Here is a 23,513-nt window from a genome sequence, read left to right as displayed (position 1 = left end):
AGAAGAACCTGGAGAGAGCACCAGGGCAACCAGAGGGGAGTGGACAGGGCAGCAGATCTGATCTGGGAAGGGTGGGTGCAGGGCGTCTCCTCTGTGTGACACTGACATGGTCTCCCCCACACCAACCACACGGGCACAGGCCCAGCCTGCACCTGGGTGTCCGTCCATCACCCCTGGGAACGAACAAACGAACAGTCCTTACATCGAAGAATAACACACACTTTTCAACGATCTCTTAAGCATTTATTAGACAACTGTCAGGTGCCCTCCATCAGCCTCTGTGGACAGAGAACTCAATGATTCCGCGTCCCTGCCCTCAGAGGGCGCCCAGCCCCTCTCCTGAGTGCTGAGCAAAGAGGAAATTCAGTACTTGCTAGGCAGGCCAGCAGGTCGAAAGTGGTTGGGGTCTTTGCCGCTCCGGCCCCATTCATTGGCTTCCTGGTCAGCCTTCGAGTCCTCTGCTCCGTGGCCGCTGCTTCCGTGCCTGAAAAAGTCTGTGACTCTCTGAGAATTCTCTCTGAGGTTGCTGGAATGGAGGAAGGCAGGTAGGAGATCAGTTAGGGAGCTGATGAGGAATAGTCCCTTCCCCCATCTCTCTTCTTTGCAAGGGAGAGCTGACTGGAGCCAAGGAAAGAGGGAATAAAACAATGACCCCCCAGCCCAGAAACAGAGCATCTCAGCCTAGGCTCATCCCTTACTGGGTGAACAGCATCCATAGGGGGAGGGTCGGGAATCACCCATTGCCACTGGGCTTGCTCTGACTCCATCAGCCACTCACGCCAACACTGGGCGCAGAGGGGAGGGTGGGCAAGAGAAGGAGGAGCCACAGTGTCTACAGGAGACTTCTCCAGGGCTTGGCCCCTCCTGGCTGTCCAAGGCAGCCAGGCTCAGCTCACCCAGCCCTGCATCCCCAGGAGCCCGTGTTACCTGATCACTTTGGCCGCCCAAGCGCCCCCAGGTCCCCTCTGTGCGGCATCATAGTTCCCCCGGGCGTGGAAGTATTTGTCTGCACCTATGTAATTGGCTTCTTTCATGTCAGAGTAGGCTCTCCACATGTCTTTAGTCCCTGGAAAGGAAAGCAAATGATGAGATGAAGGTGATCGTGTCTTGGCAAAATAGAGGAAAAGACATTTTCCTCCCACCGATTCTAAGATCTCAGTCTTTGACAAAATCCTTGGAGAGGATGTTGGCTGGGATGAGTATTCCTTTACATTTCACTTCCCTGGGTGAATGTTGTGAGAAGCACCCTTGGTGCGTTTTATTCTGCTTGATTCCATTCTGAGTACTGTTGCTACTTTATGTTTGGCTGTGGGATGTGTGTGAACAAGAGGTGGGATGGTCTTTAAAGGATGCTTTGTCCTGCGATGACCTCTACCTGGACAGACGCAGGGAACCCTGTGAATGGGACATCAGAACAAAGGCAAGTCAGAGGGAGGCTGCTGACCCAGAGGGCTCCCAACCAGGTCAAGGGGAGAAATTCATCCCTGTGGGCAGCTTGAAGACAACTTGGTCCTGAGTATTTCTGAAAGTCTGGGGCATGTTTCGCACCCAGGCAACTGTCAGAAGTCAACCAGCAGGTGGTAAAGGGGAGTTCCCCTAGAGAGATTTACAAAAACAGGTCATCAGACGCAGAAAAAGTACAACTGGTCCCCCAGCTCTAAAGTCAGTGTCCTCCCAGTAAATGCAGGAGGATATTGCCATCCGCAGGGTGGTTATGCAGATGTACTGAGAAAAATGCGCGTATAACTTCTAGAAGATTGTAGGTGTTCAATATGCTATCACTTCTCTGGGCCTTCGGAAGGCTGGGACAAAAACAGTAAAGCGACTAAGCTAAGAGGAAGATCAGACAGTTACAGACTGAAGGAATCTGAGCAGGCTACATAAAATGCAGACCCTGAAAAAGTAATGTATGGGGTGCCTGGGTGGCTCAGTCAGTTAAATGTCCAACTTCAGCTCAGGTCACGATCTCGCAGTTCGTGAGTTTGAGCCCTGCATCGGGCTCTGTGCTGACAGCTCAGAGCCTGGAACCTGCTTTGGATTCTGTGTCTCCTCTGTCTCTGTTCTCCTCCCCTGCTCACACTCTGTCTCTCTCTCAAAAATAAATAAACATTTAAAAAAAAAAAAAAAGTAATGTAGTAGGCAAAAGAGAAAGACCTAGTGTCAAGTGTAATCATAGTTTATGTAATATCCATGTAATGCCTTATCTTCATTTTATGTGTTTATTATTTCTACTGTTTAGGATTCATTCATACATGTAAAGCTCTTAGAACAGTGCCTGGGACAGGCTGAGCTCAGTTACTGTTGGTTGTAGTTACTAAGAGCACAAGTTTGATGCACCCACTTCATGGCTGAGACACAGCAATGAGCTGTCCCCAGTTTCCCACTAGGTGGCAATGGAGTCCCAGTTGTGAGTGGGGAGCAGGCGCCCTGGACCCCAGATGTCTTCTGCTCTGCTGCAAGTTAAAACCCAAAGCTTATGTGACCTTCGTCCTGGGGATCCCCATGGAACAGTGCAATGCTGGCCAGAAGGGCCAGGGCTGGAGGGGAAGGACACATGTCATTTAAGGGGAAAAACCACCAGTAGAAAATAAGCTCTAGACATCTAGCGCACAGTAAAATGAAGGCAAATCAATACTGTATCATAATTAGCAAACTTGCTACAGTCTAGAACTTAATTATCTCAACTAGTGAAGGGAAAGGATAATTTTGTCACGTGATAGAGGTGCTCTCTATAGCCACAATGCCAATCATATTAAGTAAACAAATGTGTCATTAACATGCATTCACCTTAAATATACACAAAGTTATAATGCCAGATGTGGTTCAATTGTTCAAAAAAGCCTGGGAAACTGCTATCTTGCAAACCGTGCTGCTTTTCTTCCCACTTGTGGCCTCTGCCCTGTGGGGATGTGGCCTCCACTGTGGTCAATTCTGGTGGGGGGCCAGTTGCTGCCTTCCCCGGACCGCCATCCTTTGGTCCTTACCTTGACCAGCTTCCTTGAGGAACGTGAGCCATCTTTGGCTGCTGACGCCCAGGACCAGGGAGCACAACAGGATGCCCACGAAAAGCTTCATCCTGCAGCAGAGTCACAGAGACACACAAGGAGGACACACTTTTGGTTTGGTTTGGTTTGGGGTTTTCGGGGGGAGGCACGTGGACCCACACCTGTATCTTATCTATTACCTACATCTACTTATTATTAGATGTTACCGATACCTATTTATCTATACACATACCTGCATATATACACACATATGTGTATGTATACACCCGTGTATATACACATGTGTGTAGAAGTGTAGGTAGAAAGAAATAGGCAATGTGTATACACATATATACGCAGGTGACACGATACATAGAACAGAGGGTCCAGTTCTCCGTTGCCATTTGCCCCATAGGAATCCCGGTATGAGAGATCGCGCTGCGCTTCTAATATAAACCACTTGCCATTTCAGTCGTCCCCTAGGAGCCCTGAAACCCGCTGTCCAGAAAGTTTCCAAAGAGGCCTTTGGGGATTTCGTGACCGTGTACCCATCTGTAAAATGAGGATTGTGGGACATTGCACACATATTTGCAGAACGCCTGCTCTACCCATCCGTGACTCCCACAGAGAAAGTACACGACCAAATCCCAATCCCAGAAAGTATTCACATCTGGAGAATTCAAATTGCCAGGAGAGTAGATTCAGGAAGGAAGCAGAGAGTGAGGACACAGCGAAAGAACGCCTTCGGGTAAGAGAATCTGCAAAGAAGGAAAGTGTAGGAAAGTCTAGCACCTCACCTTTGGCTGTCCCTTCGTGCCGAGGCTCCTGGTGAGGCTGAGCTGCCTGTGTCTCCTGCCTGCGAGGGGGGCTGGCATTATATATACTGACACTCTGCTAGGGGAGTGGGTGGGAAAGCAGGTGTGAAGCAAAAACACTGAGATTTGGGAAATTCCTTTTGGCCAGCACACAGCATCCAGAACATCAGGCTCCTTCTTCATGCCCGTCTACTTTCCAAGGTTGTGCAATCTGGCAGCTTTGAGGCATGCAGCAAACTTGGAAATTTCTGCCTGTTTCCAGTGTCACTCCTGGTAAGAAAGGTTTTCTTCCCCACACAATAGTGCATTGAAAAATGCTGTGCAGGGTAATCAAAATTAGAAAGGAGAATTGATTGCCCGAAGAAGGAGAGAACACAAGGCAAATGGAGGAGAAGCAGGGGCTCCATTAAAGGGGTGGCTCAGGATAAAGCTGGGACCCCAGGGAGCAGGAGTTGGAGAGGAAGGACAGACAACCAGGAAAATGGAGCTCTGACAAGTCTTTCACTCCCTTTGGGGCCATTCCGTGCTGGAAAGCCACTGCCCACTTTCCGACATCATTCAAGTCATTGCTTTCTTTGGTAGAAACATTGCAGAGAGAGCAAGGACAACAATGTCTAGACACGGAGCGGGGCCCCTCACAGGGACCTGGGGAAGCACTGCAAGTTCTCCTCCTTTGTTACTTGTGTACTGTAGCTTCTTGGAGGGACACTCCGTTCCCTGCAAGGCCATGCTTACAACAATAGACAATAGTGGCAGGTGGCTCTTTCCCCTTGTGTCTCCTGCAAAAGAAAGCCGTCCTGGCATGGTGGTATGACACTCTCCAGGCCTTAAAGAGACACCCCCAAGTCTCCCATGAGTCCCTGCGTCCCAGCTTGCAGGGACTGTCTCCGTTAGGGCCCGATGTGCCGGCTTAATACATAGTGACAACCCCTTTCATTCTCAAAAGCGACCTGGTTTCCATAATACATTAGATGCTACCCCTCCTCTTTTGGCCACGTGTGACCAGGCTGTCGAGAGGCCTCAGACACCTCCCTTTTCTCTGTTCAATTAATTTAAGTGGATGAGAAGAACGCCAAGGCTATGAAGAGTCAGAAAACCAGAGTTAAAAAACAAGCCCCACAGGTACCGTGGCCAAGCATGGCATGTGAAGCGTAGGTCCCATACATGCAGGGACAGAGGAAGGAATGAGGAACAGTTTCATGAATTTAAAATGAGAAAGACAGTGATACCTACCTGAGATACTGTCGTGTTTTTGAGAAATAAAAATTTGGTCATTCAGATGATGAAAATATGTGTGGTTTTTATCTGGTCTTTCACAGTGCCTGCCTCCCAAGCCCTTGGAATTTCCTGAGTGTTGAGAGTGACAGTGGTGTCTTTGGTTAATGAGGTGATCTTTGGACCTCACTAAGGATGGGGGCTGATCACCAGGAGGACCAGCCATGTGATTAGAGGAATGGACCTTTCATTCCCTCCTCCTGACCTCCAGGCAGGGGTCAACGGCTGGAGGGTTCAATCAGTCACCAATGGCCAAGGATTTCATTAATCCTTATGCATTGAAGCCTCCATAAAAACCCAAAATGGCTGGGCTTGCAGGGCTGCTGGGGTTGGTGAACATTGGGAAAATGGTGGGCCTGGAGGGGGTGTGGAAGCCCGTGCTATCTTCCCAGTCCTTGCCCTATATATCTCCTCATCTGGCTGTTGATTTTCGTCCTTTTTCGTATCCTTTAATAAACTGGTAAATGTGAATAAGTGTTCTCCCCAAGTTCTGTGAGCCACTCTAGCAAATAATCGTACCCAAGAAGGAGTCACTGGAATCTCTGATCCAGTGGGTCAGTGAGAAGCACACATAACAGTCTGGGGTGTAGTCCTATAGGACTGACCTGGGGTGTAGTCCTATAGGACTGAGTCTTTAACATGTAAGATCTGAGCCATCTTTGGGAAGAGAGTGTCAGAATTGAGAGGAATTCTTGTACAACCTGTTGGGGTCTGAGAACTGCTTGCTGATGCATGTGGAGAATGCCCCCAAACACTGGAACTGGGCATGGGAGCCCTAAAAGTCTACCTCATCAGGTTGTGTCAGGGTGGAATGCTTAAGGCTGAAAAGGGCTTGGATTAATTCTGAACACTTACAAAGCACTTTATACATTGAACTCTTCTGGCTTAGCCAAGAAAATTCATAATCATTTATACTTTGCTGGAGACAGGAAGATTAATATAGTGTTACCAAGTCCACACATTATTAACACATTAATAAGTAAGATTACCAATCAGAGTTGCAGTTTCAATGATCTGGGTTTAATTTTTCAGGACACAGGAATATTCTTTCAAGTATGGGTGTCTCTCAAGATTCCTTTGTTAGAGGGGCGCCTGGGTGGCTCAGTCGGTTAAGCATCCGACTTTAGCTCAGGTATTGATCTCACGGTTCCCAAGTTCGAGCCCCACATCGGGCTCTGTGCTGACAGCTCATAGCCTGGAGCCTGCTTCAGTTTCTCTCTCTGACCCTCCCCTGCTTGCATTCTGTCTCTCTCTCTCTCTCTCAAAAATAAATAAATATTTTAAAAAAATTTTTTAGGAGAAAAAAATTGAGTCAAAAATCTCTATATATTTGCATGGGACCCTGACTCATTTATCAATTTGTAACTTAAAATCTTCATTAATTTGGGCGAACTATTGATGTGTACGGAGGTGTTTGCACATTTAGCGCTGTTGTGTGGGGGGGGTGTTTATATGATGAGAGACACAGGCACATACATGTAAATTATATGATGCATAGACATTTGCTGCTCTTCCTGATCTCAACACTGGAATCCCAATCAGGACAGGCACTGGGCTGTTGGTTTTTTCACCATTAACGCTCAGTGCCTAGGAAGATGCCTAGAATATAGTCAGGCTAACAAAACTTAGTTGAACAAACGTGTTTACTGAAGAGAACTTGAACAGTATTAAATAAGTATAAAGAGAAAAAGAAAAGGCAGTAGTAATTTCATCAGCCTGGATTGGGGGAGGGGACGGGAAGAACCTCGTTAGATCCTCCACGTTTGGCCTCCAGGCTACTTTCTAAGTGTATGTACATATATGAAGACATAAACTAAGACAGGGATATAATACTCGTCATTTTATATTCTGCTTTTACCCTGAACAACTTACTGTGACCATTGGTCCTTGTTACTACGCTTACCCACCACAAAGTCAGTGACAAAGCTGAAGTTCAAATCTGGTCTGCTAAGAGTGAGCATTTGGAATCTTAGCCATCTGCCATGCAGCTGCCACCTGAACTTGGCAGAATACAATAATTGTACAATATAATTTATTTTATTTTATTTTATTTTAATTCAATTCTAGTAAACATGCATGAACTTAAGAATGGCTCTCCCAGGGGAGTGATCCCTGCCAGGGAACACTGAGGTCTTCTGTGCCATTGCCTGCTCTGTTCCCAGGGCCTAGCTCAGTTCCTGCCACATACTGGGAGCTCATTCAAGAAGTAGTGGATAAGGGGATGGGTGGATGAATGAGTTTTGCAAGCATCTTTGCTGACAGTGCAAACAGTTGGAGGCTTTTGAAGGCTCTGAGTTAAACTGTTTGGACTTTCCTAGGTCAAGGCCTGCATGGGACGAAGGGAAGACTGCAGTGCTGAGCGGCTCCCTCTGAGGTTATGTCATTCAGGAGCAAGGCCCGTTGGCCAGCCTGGAGTTCTTGTCACTTTGCCCAGCTCTTTCAGGAAAGGGACAAGTGGGTCATTAACAGGAGGCTTTTGCTTCCAGTTCTGTGTCTCCCTCTCTCTCTGCCCCTCCCCCGTTCATGCTCTATCTCTCTCTGTCTCAAAAATAAATTAAAAAAAGTTAAAAAAAAATTTTTAAAAAAACAGGAGGCTTTGTAAACATGTTTTAAACAACGTGGTTTAACAGGACTCCATAAATCATGAATTGTGTGTAAACCACACGTATTTTTTTTTTTTTTTTTCAGAAAAGACCTGGATTTTCCTCCCCTAGTTACAGATTTCAAAAAGCAAACCTGGGAAATTAGAGAATTGTGAAAGAGCCCCCTTTGCACCTGAGTTTGAAAAGCAGGCTGTTGAGTGACACTTCTTCCCTGCCTCCCACACCTTGAGGCCCAAGAGGCTCCATGTACCCCACATCCCAGGGAGAGCATCCAGGAGGCAGGCCAGATCTGATGAGCCGCCATGATGAATAGGTAGCACTGAAGGCCTGGGCAATCGCCACCTCCTCGGCCACCCCTGGGCCATATAGGAAAGGCTTGGGCAGGAGGAGAAGAGGCCCTCGGTCGCTCTGGGGGTCTGCCGGGAAGACCACTGAGGTTAGAGGAAAGGCAGTGACTGGGCCAGCTGAGGCAACACCTGTCCTAGAGAGGGGCTTGGAACATGGGCCACTGTCAGGACCAGTGGTGGATACACCAGCACCTCTTGGGGGAGGTCCTGCATGGCTGGGGGTGCTGGTGTAGAGCTGAACTTCACCTCAGGGACACTGCCAGCACACTTTGTGATTAACAATAAGTAAAGCCTATTACTTCTTCCTAGTCAATATAATGAGAGCAAACCTGTATAGGCTTAAATGGTATTGGCATATTTCATTATTTCTAAGATACGCATTTCTTGAGTATAACTTCCTGAAATTAGGACATGTCTTACATTCACTAATGACCAGGCAGCATTCATAAAATAGTTGTCATTGCTTTAGGAATCCATTTTGTGTATTTTTTTCCCCTTTTTTGCTTATACACAAGAGTGAGAGAAGATATAAATGTGTGCCTAAGGAAGTCCAAAGAGTCTCTTTCAATAGGTATAAAATAAAAATGGTGAATGATAAGAAAAAATGTTACATCTTCACTTAATTAACAACACTTTTTTCTGGGTGGTTGATAAAAAATAATGCTTCTTTCAATCCATGGTGTCTTGCACTCAGAGAAATGCAGTGTGCCTTTTCATCTCCTCTGTTCTCACAGAGTGCTCTCTGCTAACCTGACCCTCAGGTTACTCTGGAAGTTTGAAATATGTATTGCTTTCTCCCAAGGCTTCTCCTCAGAAACCGTACTAAGAATTTGTGTACACTTGAGGTTTCTAATTTGCATTTCTATGAGAGAGAGCACAAAGCACTCCTAGAGAAAGTTACATATTTTCTGTGATAAAGTAAAATTTGGTCATTCTTTGTGTATCTTAGCAGAGATTTTGGTGTAGATTTATGTAGTCACCTCCGAAGGCCTCATTACCCCATTCTGCATATCAAACCCTGTAGCAAACCTCTGTACTTTGTACAATCCCAACCTCCCTCCCGGTTCTGGCTACTTTTGAACAATACTTTTCTACATCATTCATTCATTTCAACAGAAATTTATTAATCCACTCCGATTTGCCAGGTGCTATGACAGGTACTGTGGATACAAGGCTGACATACAAGAGGAGAGCCATGGTTTTTGGGATTTCTTGGGATTCCTTTCTTGGGTTTTCTTGGGATTCCTACCTACTTGCCCTAAAGACAGACACATCCACAGACAAACATGGCCGAGCATGATGAGTCCTGGGGTTGGGGTACAGCAGGAGCTGAGTTCCTGAGGTCCCTGTCCTCCATCTCAAGTGTGCTGCCCGCCTCTTGTCAGCTTTCTTCCTTCTCAGAGCACAAGATGTTTCTTCTCCCTTCGGGGTTACCGCCCCTGTGGGCTTGACCCCACCCCCTCCTGCTTCCCCTTGACTTTGAGGCATCTTTTGTCCCCTCCACTTTATCTTTAGTGTGTACAAACAAGAAGAGAGTGGAGTGAAATATTTAAAGTGTTTGGAGGGAATAAAAAAACCATCAACATACATTCTGTATGCTGTGTAATTATCCTGCAAAATGAATAAGAAATAAAGACTTTCTCAAAAAAAAAAAAAAAAAAAAAAAGGTGAGGTACAGGGTGCTTGAGTGGCTCAGTTGGTGAAGCATCTGACTTCAGCTCGGGTCATGGTCTTGTGGCTTGCGGGTTTGAGATCTGCTGTCAGCACGGAGCCCTCTTTGGATCCTGGGTCTCTCTCTCCCGCTGCCCCTCCCCCATTCATTCTCCCTTGCTCTCTCTCGCTCGCTCTCTCTCTCTCAATAATAAACAAACATTTAAAAATTTAAAAAAGAAAGGTGAGGGGGGTTGTTGGCATACACCTGCTTTGAAAAAATGTTAGAAGCTCTTTAGAGAGAAGTAAAATAAAAACTGAGATCCACAGGAAGAAAGGACCAGCACTGAGGAAGGAATAAATAAAGGTAAAACAGGGGTAATAATAGCCCGTACATTCTCATTAGGTCATTTCAGGCTGTGCACACTGCACACCAATCTCCCCAGCATGTGGAGCCTGCTGTCACTAGCCAGTGGCCATACTGTGGCCTTCACCTATTTCTCCTGCTCCTGCCTTATTTTGACGTAGACTCACTCCTGTCGCACTAAGCCTCAAGCCTCCCACACCTCCTCCACCTGCACTGCCACTAGTGCTTTCTGATGGGCACCAGAAGTCTCTTGGGACTAACCGCTTCCTAGCCACACTTTTATTTAACAATGAATGAGATTTGTCATTGACCCTCATCCATTAGGAGTTCTCATCAATTCCCTTTTCGGAGACGAGTCGCATTCCAGTTATCAATTTATGTATTCGAGCTTCATACCCGCCTTTCTTTGCCCTGTTTGTGATACTGGAGCTGGTCCCTGTTATAGTTCTCCTGTGCCAGCCAAGCACGATGCCAATCTTTGTCAGTAGAGGGTGCGGGAGGGACGAACGGGAAAGAAAGACTCTCCCAGGCCTGGGCTTTGCCTCCTTCTAGCTCCTGGGTTGCTCTTCTCAAGTGCGGGGTACCCAGTGACACTCACCACAGGCAGTTTTGTTGGTATCCCACTGAAGTTTCTGGACAAGTTCCGGGATACCTCCCTGGATTTCCAGGGTGTTCTATAGCACTTTGCCTGTGTTGGGGGGCTGCCTAACCATATACCACAGACTGAGTGACTTAAACCACAGAAATGTAGTTCTCATATTTCTGGGAGCTGGGAAGTCCAAGATCAAGGTGCAAACTAATTTGGTGCTTGGTGGGCGCTCTCTTCTTGGATGGCAGATGGACAGACACCTTGTAGCTGTGTCCTCACAGGGCAGAAAAGAGGGAGCGAGATCTCTGGTATCTGATATTATAAATACATTAGTCCTATCTGACCAGGTTCCACACTTCTGACTTATTTATCCTTAGTTACTTCCTTATAGCCACATAGGGACTAAAGGCTTCAACATATGAATTTGATGCGTGGGGGATGCAATTCAATCCACGACACTGCCCCTTCAGGGCCGGCCTTGGGCCATCAGCAGCATTGTCCCTCCTGCCCCCATGGGGGCTGCTTCCCGTGAGTTTGCGACAACCCCTGCTGTGTCCCAGTTCAGCTGCATGCCCACGCGGTTTCCTGCCAAGTACCCTTGGCACCTCAGTGGGAGAGTCCTTGCTTGTCAGCTTTGGCTTGTGACACCCAGCAGTCTTTATCAGCCGTCCAACGGGCTGCAGGATTTCCAACAAATCTACATCTCAGCTTTGTGTGTTCTGTGCCACTTAGTATTGAATCGTGTACCAGTTAAGAATTCCTTACAGGGGCGCCTGGGTGGCGCAGTCGGTTAAGCGTCCGACTTCAGCCAGGTCACGATCTCGCGGTCCGGTCCGTGAGTTCGAGCCCTGCGTCAGGCGCTGGGCTGATGGCTCAGAGCCTGGAGCCTGTTTCCGATTCTGTGTCTCCCTCTCTCTCTGCCCCTCCCCCGTTCATGCTCTGTCTCTCTCTGTCCCAAAAATAAAAATAAAAAACGTTGAAAAAAAAAATTAAAAAAAAAAAAAAAAGAATTCCTTACATTATAATTTCCCAACTCCAGTTACTAACTGGTTTCTGTCTCCTGATTCTGCTCAACTGATAAGAGGGGTCTTCTCGTTCTGTTGGCTCTTCACTAGAATTTCCCCAATTTGACTGGTTAAGGTGCAGAAGCTGTGAGGGAAGAATCACAAGTGAGGTGGATTGATGTCTTCATTTAGGCTTGAGTGAGGCAGTGAGGTGACGCAGAGAAAAACTGCTTTGGACACAAGTCTTACATGGCATGGACAGAAACTGGTTTTAATCAGATTTGAAGGCGCTGCTGAGAAACCAACACAAGGGCACCTGGGTGGCTCAGTCAGTTAAGCGTCTGACTTTTGCTCACCTCCTGATCTCACGGTGTGTGAGTAGGAGTGCTGCTTAGGGCTCTGTGCCAACAGCTTGGAGCCTAGAGCCCGCTTTGATTTCATCTCTCTTTCTCTCTCTCCTCCTCCTCTCAGGGAGCAGGAATTGGAGTGGAAGGATGGACGACCAGGAAAATGGAGCTTCCAGCACCCAGTGGGTGCACTCGACCCTGATCAGTTGCTATGGAAGCTCCTAATGGCAGGTTACAACCGAGGAACTGCAGTGTAGAAATGTGATACAGTGTCACATGGGAAGGACGCATTATAAAATGGTCAGGAAAAGGGCATCTGGGTGGCTCAGTCTCTTAAGCGTCTGACTTTGCTCACCTCCTGATCTCTCGGTTTGTCAGTGGGAGCCCTGCAGAGGGCTCTGCGCCAACAGCTCAGAGCCTAGAGCCTGCTTCATTTCGTCTCTCTCTCTCTCTCTCTCTCTCTGCCTCTCCTCCTGCTCTCTCTCTCTCTCAAAAATAAATAAACTTACAGAAATGTAAAAAACAACAACAGCAGCAGCAACACAAGATCAAGGTGGCTGTGGCCAGAGAAGGATTCGAGAGTTGCATCCTCCCATGGCTGTGTCTCGTGCCCCCAGGGACAGGTACCACTGAGGAACAAATCAAAGGGAACTGGAAGCTGAGGACAGAGAAGGAGACAGGACATGATTGGCAGGAGAGAGGGGTGTGGACACGGAGGGACCTGGAGAGAGCACCAGGGTAAGCAGAAGGGCCTGGACAGGGCAGCAGGTCAGATCCGGGAAGGGTGGGTGCAGGGCGTCTGCCCTGTGTGACACTGACATGGTCTCCCCCACACCAACCACACGGGCACAGGCCCGTCCTGCACCTGGGTGTCTGCACCTGGGTGTCCATCACCCCTGAGAATGAATGAACAGTCCTTACATCGAAGAATAACACACACTTTCCAACAATCTCTTAAGCATTTATTAGACACCTGTCAGGTGTCCTCCATCAGCCTCTGTGGACAGAGACCTCAATGACTCCATGTCCCTGCCCTCAGGGGACTCCCAGCCCCTCTCCTGAGTGCAGAGCAAAGAGGAAGCTCAGTACTTGCTAGGCAGGCCATCAGGTCGAAAGTGGTTAGGGTCTTTGCCGCTCCGGCCCCATTCATTGGCTTCCTGGTCAGCCTTCGAGTCCTCTGCTCCGTGGCCGCTGCTTCCGTGCCTGAAAAAGTCTGTGACTCCCTGAGAACTCTCTCTGAGGTCGCTGGAATGGAGGAAGGCAGGTAGGAGATCAGTTAGGGAGCTGATGAGGAATAGTCCCTTCCCCCATCTCTCTTCTTTGCAAGGGAGAGCTGCTGACAGGAGCCAAGGAAAGAAGGGCTAAAACACTGACCCCCTGGCCCAGAAACAGAGCATCTCAGCCCAGGCTGATCCCTTACTGGGTGAACAGCACCCATAGGGGGAGGGTCGGGAATCACCCATTCCCACTGGCCTTGCTCTGACCCCATCAGCCACTCATGCCAACACTGGGCGCAGAGGGGAGGGTGGGCAAGAGAAGGAGGAGCCACAGTGTCTACAGGAGACTTCTCCAGGGCTTGGCCCCTCCTGGCTGTCCAAGGCAGCCAGGCTCAGCTCACCCAGCCCTGCATCCCCAGGAGTCCGTGTTACCTGATCACTTTGGCCGCCCAAGCGCCCCCAGGTCCCCTCTGTGTGGCATTATAGTTCCCCCGGGCGTGGAAGTATTTGTCTGCATCTTTGTAATTGGCTTCTCTCATGTCAGAGTAGGCTCTCCACATGTCCCAAGCCCCTGAGAGAAAAGGTCACAGCAAAAGGGATATCACGTGAACAGAAAACCTCTGGCACACCTCAGAGAAGAATCAGGGACGACAAATCTGCCACCGACTCCAGATTTCTGCCTGGTCCCCTTGGATAGCACAGTCTGAGAAGGACAAATCTGCATCCTAGGTGGTTTCTCCAGCTTTCTCTAGTGGGAATCGTGTGGGTGGGGCACAGCTGTGTTGTCCCTGTGGGTCTATGTCTGCCTCTCACTTAGGGCTCTGCCTGAGCTGTTTAAACGAGAGAAAGGAGGTATCACAGAACAGGACTTGTCAACTTGAGCGCCGCTGAAATTTGGGGCAATTCTTTGTTGCTCAGGGCCGTTCTGATATCGTAGGATGTACAGCAGCATCCCTGACCTCTCCGCACTAGAGGTGGGCAACATATTCCCTGAGGGTCACAAGCAGAAGGGTTTCCAGACATTGCCAACTATCCCCAGGGCCCAAAAGTGCCCTCGGTCGGGCAGCACTGCTGTAAAATGAAGCCGCGTGTGACAAGGTCCAGGGGACGTGGTAAGTGAGGAGGTGACAAGAAGGCACCTTCTGGGAAAGGCCCAGGCTTACAGCACTTCTGCCCTGAGGCCCAGGAGATGGATACTTGCAGAATGAGTGCGCATAACTGGGACCCGAGTCCCTCTGGGTGGTAGGGGCATAAACGGCATCCTGAAAACCTTCTAAACAGGCTGTACCGATGATATCGGCAGCTTGAGGAAGCAAGGGGTCGAGCCGTGGCCCATCAGCCCTACTTGGCTGCACCTTCTGATGACCTGGGAGCCTCTGAAGTCCCGGTGACCAGGTCACACCCGGCCCAAGTACCTCAGACTCTGGGGGTGGATCTCAGGCATCACTAGCTTTCATGCTCTCCGAGTGATTCTGACCCGTAGCTGAGATCGATAGCCACCCAGCTTTAGGAAGCGGCCTGGCAAGGACTCTGGCCTCACGCGCAGCTGGGTTCCAACCTCCTCTTGGCCACCTGCTGACTGGCAGTTAGTCCCTGGACAGTGGACTCGGCTGCTGTAAACCCCAGTTTTGTCCCCTTCAAGTGGAGGACGATGTCTGCCTCCCCGAGGTGTTCTGAAGTCATAGTAAGTGACCACGTGTGCCAGCTTGACCAGAAGTGTCCCCGTTCGCCTAGAACTATCCCAGTGAGCCCTGAGAGCATCATAGAAAACTCCTCGGGCCCAAACAAACCAGGATAGTTGGTCACCCTAAATTGCCTAGTGCAGGCTTGGTAGATGTTATTAGTTCCTCATTTTTATTTATTTTTTATTTTGGTCAAGTAAAATGCTAGGAAGGGGTAGGGAACAGGGGCAGTGTCACTGAGGATAGGAAGCATCAGTGAGAGCTGAGCTGAAGGTGTCTCTGGTTCGATCCAGGTAGGAAATGGAAGGAAGGATGGAAGGGAGGAAGGAAGAAAAGGAGGAAGCGATGAACGAAGGGAGAGGCAAAGAAGAAGAAAAGACGAACAGTTTTAATCATACTTCGCGCAGTGTGTCTGCGGAAAATTCTCTGCCATTGCAAGACTTACTCTGTTTCTACTATCCAAACGGAAGCTTCAGCTGGGAATGATGATTGCTCCTTCTCTAGTAACTGACGGACACAGATCCTCTGGTTTTCAATCCGCTTGATGAAAAGCTCCCCAGACACTGGCACCTTCTAGCACTTAGGACAACACACCTAAGGCAGTAGGTCCACCCCTTGCATGTGCTCGGGGTGAGTCCCAGTGGCCCACGGATGCCACCCCCCCTCTAGTGCTTACCTTGAGCAGCCTCTCCAAAGAACGAATACCATTGGCTGCTGACACCCAGGAACAAGGAGCAGAAGATGAGGCCCGTGAAAAGCTTCATGGTGCTGAAAGGAAGGAGAGGTCAGGGGGCAAGGACAGGGCCCGCGCACCCCCCTTTGGGAGTTGCATGTCACGGAGCCACTGCTGCAAATTCCAGTGGTTCTCAGGAGACTCTTAGGAGCCCGCGTGGGAACCCTACAGCCGGTCCCCACTCAGAGCCACAGCCCTAATTCTGGCCCGGTGAGCCCTGACTGCCCGGCTGGCTGAGAGTCCCCAAGGCGGCATTGATGGAGGAAGAGGGCAGTTGGGACCAGATTGCCCCTGCCTGGAGCGGCCTGTCATCAATCAACAAGCATTTACTGTGTGTCATCCTGCCAGCTCAGACCTCATACAGGACAAATCAGAACAGAATGATTATTTTGAAAGGAATTTACAGTCAGTTCTTTTCCACAAATCAGTCCTTGGAGTCGCCCCTCACCTGAGTCCCAGTGGAGCAGAGCTGCCGGTCCCTGCCTGCTGGGAGAAGTGGCCGGGATTTATACTGCGCCCTCCCCATTGGGCGCCCCATGGGGACGCAAGAAAAGCCAGACCTGGTGCCCGGAAAGGTCCCTCCAGGTCATGGCCCTGAGAGACCTGCAAAGGAAAACGTACCGGACACCCGTGGTTTTCTTCATCCACAGGTCAACTTCCAATTGTGCAACTGTGAACAAGCCAGCTTGGCTGGTTCTGCCTGGAAGCTGGGGCTCAGGAGGAGGGCTCTGCTGTCCGAGTCCGAGGGGCTGTGGAGAGGAAAGATTGGAGCACCAGGCTGGTGGCTGGGGGCTGGGGGCTGCTGGCAGGTGTGTGGTTGGGGACGGCTCCTCCAGGCAGGGCTTTGCTTTACTGATCATTTCCTCAGGATGGTCCCTGCCGGGCCAGATGGTCCAGATGTGACACCCTTTGAGTTCATGTGTAAGCTCTTGAGTTACCAACTGATGGCTTTTCCCAACAAGTGTCTCGGGAAGATCCTTCCACCGGTCTGTGTGCACATGCTAAGCTCTCGGCACCGAGGCATTGAAAAGCCCCGTTCAGCCGGTTGAGCCCATGAGGAAGTGTATTACCTCAGCCGGGTCCCAGGTTGGGAGTATCTAGTTGGAGGGATTCTGTCTCCCCTCACTGAATCTTGGAATTACATCAGAGTGGAAATGAGTGTTTGGTGCAAGGAACTAAAATGTAAACTCTTAGAAACCTATAATAGGCCATCTGCTATGGGAAAATGGCAGTCCAATTGGATAAGTACCAGGCTCCCAGTGAGGGGAATGTTGAGGGAAAACTGCTGTATTTTGAAGGGTGCAGGGGGGTCACTGTCTGCCCTCTTCTCACTGTTAGTCAGAAATTTCAGCAGGGTCTGTCCAGCAAGATGAGGCCTGTGTATAAATGAACAGAGCCTCCTACTCTTCAAAGATAATATCCCTTGTGCCTCCTAACTGTAACGATTCTAGAAAGAGAACGCCTGAGACTATAGTTCAGCATAGACAGTTGACATTGTTCCAAGCTGTCTAAAGACTGAACAAAAAGCTGATTCTCTGCCTGAAACATAATGAAGCTTATTATTACTCCTTCCCTCTCCTGGATTTTTTTGGACAAGCCAGTAAGAACCATTCTTTTTGACTCTCAATGCCCTGCCTCTTTAGTCAACTATTATATCTTGTTGTTATTGCTTTATAAATGAAATACATAATCTCAAATTCTCAAACTCTTGGTTTGAATAGGAAATCTAGCATATGGGAGAAGAGTGATATGCTAAGGTTTCTTTCAGCTTTACAAAGATATCTTGTATGTTCCAGAACCATTTGGGAACAAAGGATATCAATTACATCCATTATAACATTATTGACAGGGTGACAAATCATGGGTCCAGACAACCAAGCTGACTTCTTTTTGGGGCGGTCCAGAGTATAGGAAATACAATCTCTGAAGTCCATTTACATTATAAGACTATTTCAAAAAACTTCCAAGGACCATTTTTTTTAATGTTTATTTTTGAGAGACAGAGCATGAAGGGGGGAGGGGCAGAGAGAGAGGGAGGCACAGAATCCCAAGTGGTCTCCAGGTTCTGAGCTGTCCGCACAGAGCCCAATGAGGGGCTCAAACTCACGAACCTCGATATCATGACCTGAGCCAGCCAGTTGCTTAACCGATTGAGCTACCCAGGTGCCCCAAAAGACCGATTTAAATTAAAGTTAACAACAGAAACTAGGGGCACCTGGGTAAACTCTTGGTTTCAGCTGAGGTCATCATCCCAGGGTTATAGGATCGAGCCCCCCGTCAGGCTCCACGCTCAGTGTGAAGCCTGCTTAAAATTCTCTCTCTCTCTCTCTCTCTCTCTCTCTCTCTCTCTCTCCCTCTGCCCTTTTCCTGCACTGAGTGCATGCTCTCTCTCAAAAAAAAAAAAAAAATGGGGCACCTGGGTGGCTCAGTCGGTTGAGCGTCCAACTTCAGCTCTGGTCATGATGTCACAGCTCGTGGATTTGAGCCCCATGTCGGGCTCTGTGCTGACAGCTTGGAATCTGGAGGCTGCTTTGAATTCTGTGTCTCCCTCTCTCTCTGCCCCTAACCCACTTGCATTCTGTCTCTGTCTCTCTCAAAAATAAATAAAACATTAAAAAAAAAACCCAAACCCACAAAAACAAAAAACAGAAACTATGTCTCTTTTGTCACCTTTGTATATGCAGTGTTTATCACACTCTGGTGAATAACAGGCACTCATTCTTTGTTTTATTCGTGCTTCACGAGTACTTGCTGAGCTTTCATACACTCCAGTGCTGTTCCATGTGCTGGAACGTGTCTAGCCTCATGTGTTTACATTGCAGCGATCGATCTGTAAGTATAAACACAGTGACATCCCACATTATCTAATTCTGACCCATTCCCGACAGCGTGTTGGGTAGCAATTGTTTTTTTAATTACTTTTTATCTGCAGTTGTGCTCAGTGCATTCCAACCTCAGCACCATCTTCCTGGTTGATTTTCCCTTGTTTAGGAAAATCTGCTTCATCTGCCCTCCACAGCCACGCTGCTTAGGGTCATAACACCACTCTCTGTAGCCATACAGAGGATCCTTGCCCTTCTTGTGCTGTGTCACGTTGTGTAGTTGATGCTGCCGCTTTCTAACAGAAAGTCGAGTGGGTTTGGGGAATGTTCACCATGTTCTCGAGGGCACGCAATCAGCACTGTGTCCACAGCACTGTCCTATTGGTAATGCTAAGGTCAGCACCAGGTTGGGATGGATTAAAGCAGAAGAGGCCTGTCGTGAACCTCAGAAGCAGCCTTGATGGTTTAAGATATGTCAAGCCAAACTTCTGTTTCCTTAACTGTAAAATATCCCTATAGCAATTTTTTTTTGGGGGGGGGAGGGTTAAAGACAGCAAATTTTTGAATGCCAATTATTTTATTTTACAAGAGAAAAAAATAAGAATCCCTTCTTAGCCAATTTTCACAAATATGATCTGAACCATTCAAATACCTGCTCAACAATCTGTGAAGGATAGCTATACAATATAAAACAATTAAAACACCAATTACCTAATTATTTAATAACTAATGAGCCCATTTGTGGGTGTTTTGTCTGCAATACAATAATACTCTAGAAAGTTGGACACGAATTCTGTTTCCTTTCTATACTGCGACAAACATGTACTGTAAATTTAATAAAATAAAAAATGTCAGAGATCATGAATGCAAATAATTTTTGCTTCATAAAATATACCGGAATTTGGGTGGCAGAGTAAATGAAAAACTACACATCTAAGATTTGTCTATGTCCAAATTCGAGGGGCTGAGTGATAGTCTTTTCTGCTTGGCACTGCATATTCTATATCCAGATGGCTGGGAACAGTGTTCTAAAGCTATAGATGACGCAATTATTGAAACACGCAGGTAAAATGGATGTCTGTGTTCCTTTGTTTTCTATCACCCAAGTTCTGATAGTGTGAGACTGGGTTTGCGGTTAAAGTTTTTTTAAATTTATTTTTATTTCATTTTTTTATTAAAAATTTATTTTAATGTTTATTTATTTATTGTTGAGAGAGAAAGCACAATCAGGGGAGGGGCAGAGAGAGAGGGAGACACAGACTCCAAAACAGAGCCCGACGCAGAGCTTGAACTCACGAACCGTGAGATCATGACCTGAGCCAAAGTTGGATGCTTAACCAACTGAGCCACCCAGGCGCCCCTGCAGTTAAAGTTTTGAATGGATATTAATGTTTACGTCTTGGTCACTCAACTAGCAACATGTGTCACCGTTGTCTGCGTGATTTAAACCTAAGGGTGGCAGGTCACCACCCAGTAACAGGAGAGACAGCAGACTTCCTGGGAATAAATGCGTGGTGGGAGCCCATGGAAGTTCATTTCAGATTGCTTCCATTTTTCAGTGGAATAGGAAGCAAAATCATCAACTGAGAGGAGGATGGAGGACACATGGTAGAAGTTCTAAGAGAGGAGTGAAAAGTGGTCATCTAGGAGAATGGCAAGGTGAACAGGCTTGGGAAGCGTAGTAGGATTGCAAGGAGGCTGGAGGATAAGGATCATGAATTTGAAGTGAAACTAATCACCGCGGCTCTGTATTTTTCCTCGACCACATTCAGCTGCCAAAGTGCAGACTTGAAGCAGTGGGAAACTGGATCTCACTGCTCAGTAAATACTTGTTAAATTATCAAATGAATTAACATATGCAGGGGGCACCTGGGTGGCTTAGTCGGTTAAGCGGCTGACTTAAGCTCAGGTCATGATCTTGCCCTTTGTGAGTTCAAGGCCTGTGTCTGGCTCTGAAGGCTCAGAGCCTGGAGCCTGTTTCAGATTCTATGTCTCCCTCTCTCTCTGCTTCTCCTCCACTTGTGCACTGTCTCTTTCTCTCTCTCAAAAAATAAATAAACATCAAAAAAATTTTTTAATGAGTTAACACATGCAAAAGTCAAAGGAGGATTCATTTAAAGATGAGGGAGGGTTATAGGGGATAGGGAGAGAATTAACAAAGAGAGAGTGAGTGAGGGCATAAATATACTCCAAGGTCCAAGGGCCCACAGGACCACTGAGGATGGAGTTACCTAGATGTAGCAAGAGCAGATCTTTCTCTGATAGAAGAAAGAAAGGAGAGAGGATGAGGAAGATGTATTTTGAGATGAAGGACAGAGAGCTGAAAGAAACCAGAACCACCTATCCTTCACCTCTCTCAGGATTCATCAGTCTCTACCTGTTTGCATTTTGGAGTTTGGCCCCACAGTGCACAAAACCCAAAGATAGGAACCCTATCTGGTTTACTGACAGACAATCTGCTAAACCTCTTACACGTAGCAGAGCGCCCCACCTATAATAAGTTCTCAGTAGTTTTTATTGATTGAATGAATCAGTGAGTGAATGAAGGAGAAGCAACTGCATGGATGGGTAGAAGTAGGGTGATGGTGGAGTTTGGAGGTTAAGAAGAACGGGAAAACTTTGAAACCATGATGTGTCATTTAGAGATGAACATGGACATTGTTTATAAGCAGTAAAATCCCAGCCTACTTGGAGTGATTGAATTTATTGTCAAAGAATATATCCAGAGAGCAAACACTTATCACCTCCTCTGCCACTTCCGTCCTGTTATTATGCACCATCGTTTGGATTATTGTAATGAATCCCTAACTGGTTTCCACGTTTCCACACTTGCCCCCAACTAGTATCTTCTCAATAGAGCAACCAGACTGTTAAAACACCAGACAAACCATGTCACTCTCTGTTCAAAACCCTCCAGAAGATCTCAGTTTTACCCATAGTGAAGTCAAAAGCCCTTACAGTAGCTTATAAGACTCTAGTCTCTCTTACCCACACCTCATTTCCTACTTTTCTCCTCTCGTTCATTTTGCTCCAGCCACACTAGCCCCCTCCCTGTTCTTCCAACTCTTAAGCATATTTCACCTCAGGCGCTTGGATTAGCTATTCCTTTCATCTAGAATATTCTTTGCCCAGATATTTGCATTTTGGGGTTTTAAGAAGAGCAAGAACTTAGATTTCAGGGTGTTGGAAGGTTCAGCAATCTTATTAACATCAGGAAGATGAGTTGGCAGTGAGTTGGCAGTGAGTATATCAGGAGGGCTGTGACACGTGAAAATTTTCCACAAAGGTGGGAGAAGAGTGGAAAGCTCTATCAACAGATATAATTGAGAGATGCTTTGTCCCTAAATAGTAGTAACTAGATTGTCTATATCAAGAGCATCTGGTCAGCATTTTATGAATGCCAATTCTTGGGCCAGAATCTTGAAAATTCTGATATAGCAAGTTTGGAGTGGACTTTAGGAATGCCTGTGTTTGAAAATAAATTACATTGGTAAGGGTGGAGAGTGGGTAGTAAGGAATTTGATGGGGACTTAGGAGAAGGCATTCCAAAGAGCACTGGGGATGTTGCCAGGTGAACTTAAGGAGACCCCGGGGCCCTGAGGCCTCTTCAGCCCACCCCAGGATGTGGCCAGAAGCTTTTGGTCCTGTCACAAGAAAGACTTCAAAGAGAGACTAGACACAACAGTTGAGTGGTGTAAGAAGGAAAGTTTATTAAAGCGAGACTACACTCTCAAGATGTGAGAACAGGCACGCTCAAGGGAAAGCTATGCGCCTGGGGTTTGGGTCTCTATCTTATATTGATAGTTGTTAATTAGGGGTGGGGAATATTTATTAGTTGGGGAGGGGATTTTGGGGGGAGCAGGATTTTGCATCTTTTCTCCCTTACTTGGTGAGAGTCTCTGGCCATCTTTGTCTTGGGCCTGTCTGGTTTGATCCGGCTTCCTGTGTTTTATTTATTTATTTTTTTACATTTATTTATTATTGAGAGACAGAGAGAGACAGAGCATGAGCATGAGAGGTGCCAAGAGATGGGGAGACACAGAATCCAAAGCAGGCTCCAGGCTCTGAGCTGTCAGCAAAGAGCTCAACGTGGGGCTCGAACTCACAAACCGAGAGATCATGACCTGAGCCGAAGTCGGACACTCAACCGACTGAGGCACCCAGGTGCTCCAACTTCCTGTTTTTGTATTTGGAGTGCTGCCAGGACAGGTCTCTAACTCCCCCAAACCCACCCCCCCAGCTAGTGGGCCATGTCTTCCCTTTTGCTGGCTTCCAAGCATCCTGTTAAAACCTAACTGCTTACTCTAACAGGGATATAGAGATGGCAGTGAGGGGCAAAGAGGATGTAGACCCCTCTTTCCCTTTTTTTGTTCAGGAATTACGGGAGGTCTACCCCATGGGAAAGGATGACAGTCAAATGGAACCAACGTGGGAAAGGCGAGTTTCAGCTTTTTGTAACAGGGGAAGGAAATAAGCAAAGGTAAAGGGGAATACTCACCACAGAGCCTTCTCATCAGGGCTCATTGGAAGGCAGTGGTGAATAAGCAGATAGAGTATAGACAGGGGTGAGACTGACCCATAAAAAATTAGTTTATGTCAAGTGAAAGCAGGGACATAAGAACAGGGGTAAAGGAAACAGTGGTTTAGCACATGGGTTAGTGACAGCAGGTTGGGGTTATTTATTGCTTTGGGCTGAGTGTGGGGTGTGTACAGTGGAAGGCTGATGATTTTGAGCCAGTAAAACTACCCCCCAAATCCCAAATGGACTGTAAAGAGAAACAATGAGGATGCTATTCTGATCTCCTCCCAAAGATGTTGAGTCTACTATTGACACGAGTTCTAGAGAGAATGGAGGAACAAAGGAGAAGGGTGGGGGAAAGAGTGGTTAGTAAGGATAGATAAGGGATACTCCCATTACATGTTTAATATGAAAATTTTATAAATAAAAAATTAGTTTTTTTAAGCTGACACACAGATTTCAAACTTGGAGATGATAGGCATAATAGGCTAGGTCTTTCTACTTTTTGAGATCTCTAATTACTGAAAAGAGGATCCAAGTTTTCTCCCTAGGCCAGGGG

At 47.4% G+C, this 23,513-nt stretch overlaps 2 protein-coding genes across 4 annotated transcripts; both read right to left on the bottom strand.

Annotated features, from left to right (window-relative positions):
• Positions 1 to 221: 221 nt before the first annotated feature.
• On the bottom strand, positions 222 to 3,898 carry LOC131487563 (serum amyloid A protein-like). The gene is made up of 4 exons (XM_058688405.1): positions 3,782 to 3,898; positions 2,985 to 3,076; positions 928 to 1,066; positions 222 to 526 (listed from the first exon to the last, which is right to left on the bottom strand). Exons 2-4 carry the CDS (start codon positions 3,073 to 3,075, stop codon positions 364 to 366), a joined length of 393 nt encoding a protein of 130 aa, XP_058544388.1. The 5' UTR covers position 3,076; positions 3,782 to 3,898; the 3' UTR covers positions 222 to 363.
• Positions 3,899 to 12,921: 9,023 nt separating this feature from the next.
• Positions 12,922 to 16,191, bottom strand: LOC131487564 (serum amyloid A protein-like). Of its 3 annotated transcripts, none has more exons than XM_058688407.1 (4): positions 16,062 to 16,191; positions 15,557 to 15,648; positions 13,631 to 13,769; positions 12,922 to 13,226 (listed from the first exon to the last, which is right to left on the bottom strand). In XM_058688407.1, the coding sequence occupies exons 2-4, from the start codon at positions 15,642 to 15,644 to the stop codon at positions 13,064 to 13,066; spliced, it is 390 nt and encodes a 129-aa protein (XP_058544390.1). In that variant the 5' UTR covers positions 15,645 to 15,648; positions 16,062 to 16,191; the 3' UTR covers positions 12,922 to 13,063. The 3 variants fall into 3 exon arrangements, with proteins under 3 accessions (XP_058544390.1, XP_058544389.1, XP_058544391.1); XM_058688406.1 differs by having other exon boundaries at positions 16,018 to 16,149; XM_058688408.1 differs by lacking the exon at positions 12,922 to 13,226 and having other exon boundaries at positions 13,627 to 13,769; positions 16,018 to 16,149.
• Positions 16,192 to 23,513: the final 7,322 nt, after the last annotated feature.

The sequence above is a fragment of the Neofelis nebulosa genome, chromosome 10, assembly GCF_028018385.1.
Source record: "Neofelis nebulosa isolate mNeoNeb1 chromosome 10, mNeoNeb1.pri, whole genome shotgun sequence".
Classification (NCBI taxonomy): Eukaryota; Metazoa; Chordata; class Mammalia; order Carnivora; family Felidae; genus Neofelis; species Neofelis nebulosa.
This window is presented reverse-complemented; position numbering and strand designations above follow the sequence as displayed.

Bases quoted from the DNA above. Each gene is read 5' to 3' on its own strand.
- LOC131487563 (XM_058688405.1), bottom strand. From the start codon at position 3,075: ATGAAGCTTTTCGTGGGCATCCTGTTGTGCTCCCTGGTCCTGGGCGTC. The intron at 1,067-2,984 runs GTAAGGACCAAA...TTTCCTTTCCAG, and splicing joins CCTCAAGGAAGCTGGTCAAG to GGACTAAAGACATGTGGAGA. The intron at 527-927 runs GTAACACGGGCT...CCTCCATTCCAG, and splicing joins TGGGCGGCCAAAGTGATCAG to CAACCTCAGAGAGAATTCTC.
- LOC131487564 (XM_058688407.1), bottom strand. From the start codon at position 15,644: ATGAAGCTTTTCACGGGCCTCATCTTCTGCTCCTTGTTCCTGGGTGTC. The intron at 13,770-15,556 runs GTAAGCACTAGA...CTTTTCTCTCAG, and splicing joins CTTTGGAGAGGCTGCTCAAG to GGGCTTGGGACATGTGGAGA. The intron at 13,227-13,630 runs GTAACACGGACT...CCTCCATTCCAG, and splicing joins TGGGCGGCCAAAGTGATCAG to CGACCTCAGAGAGAGTTCTC.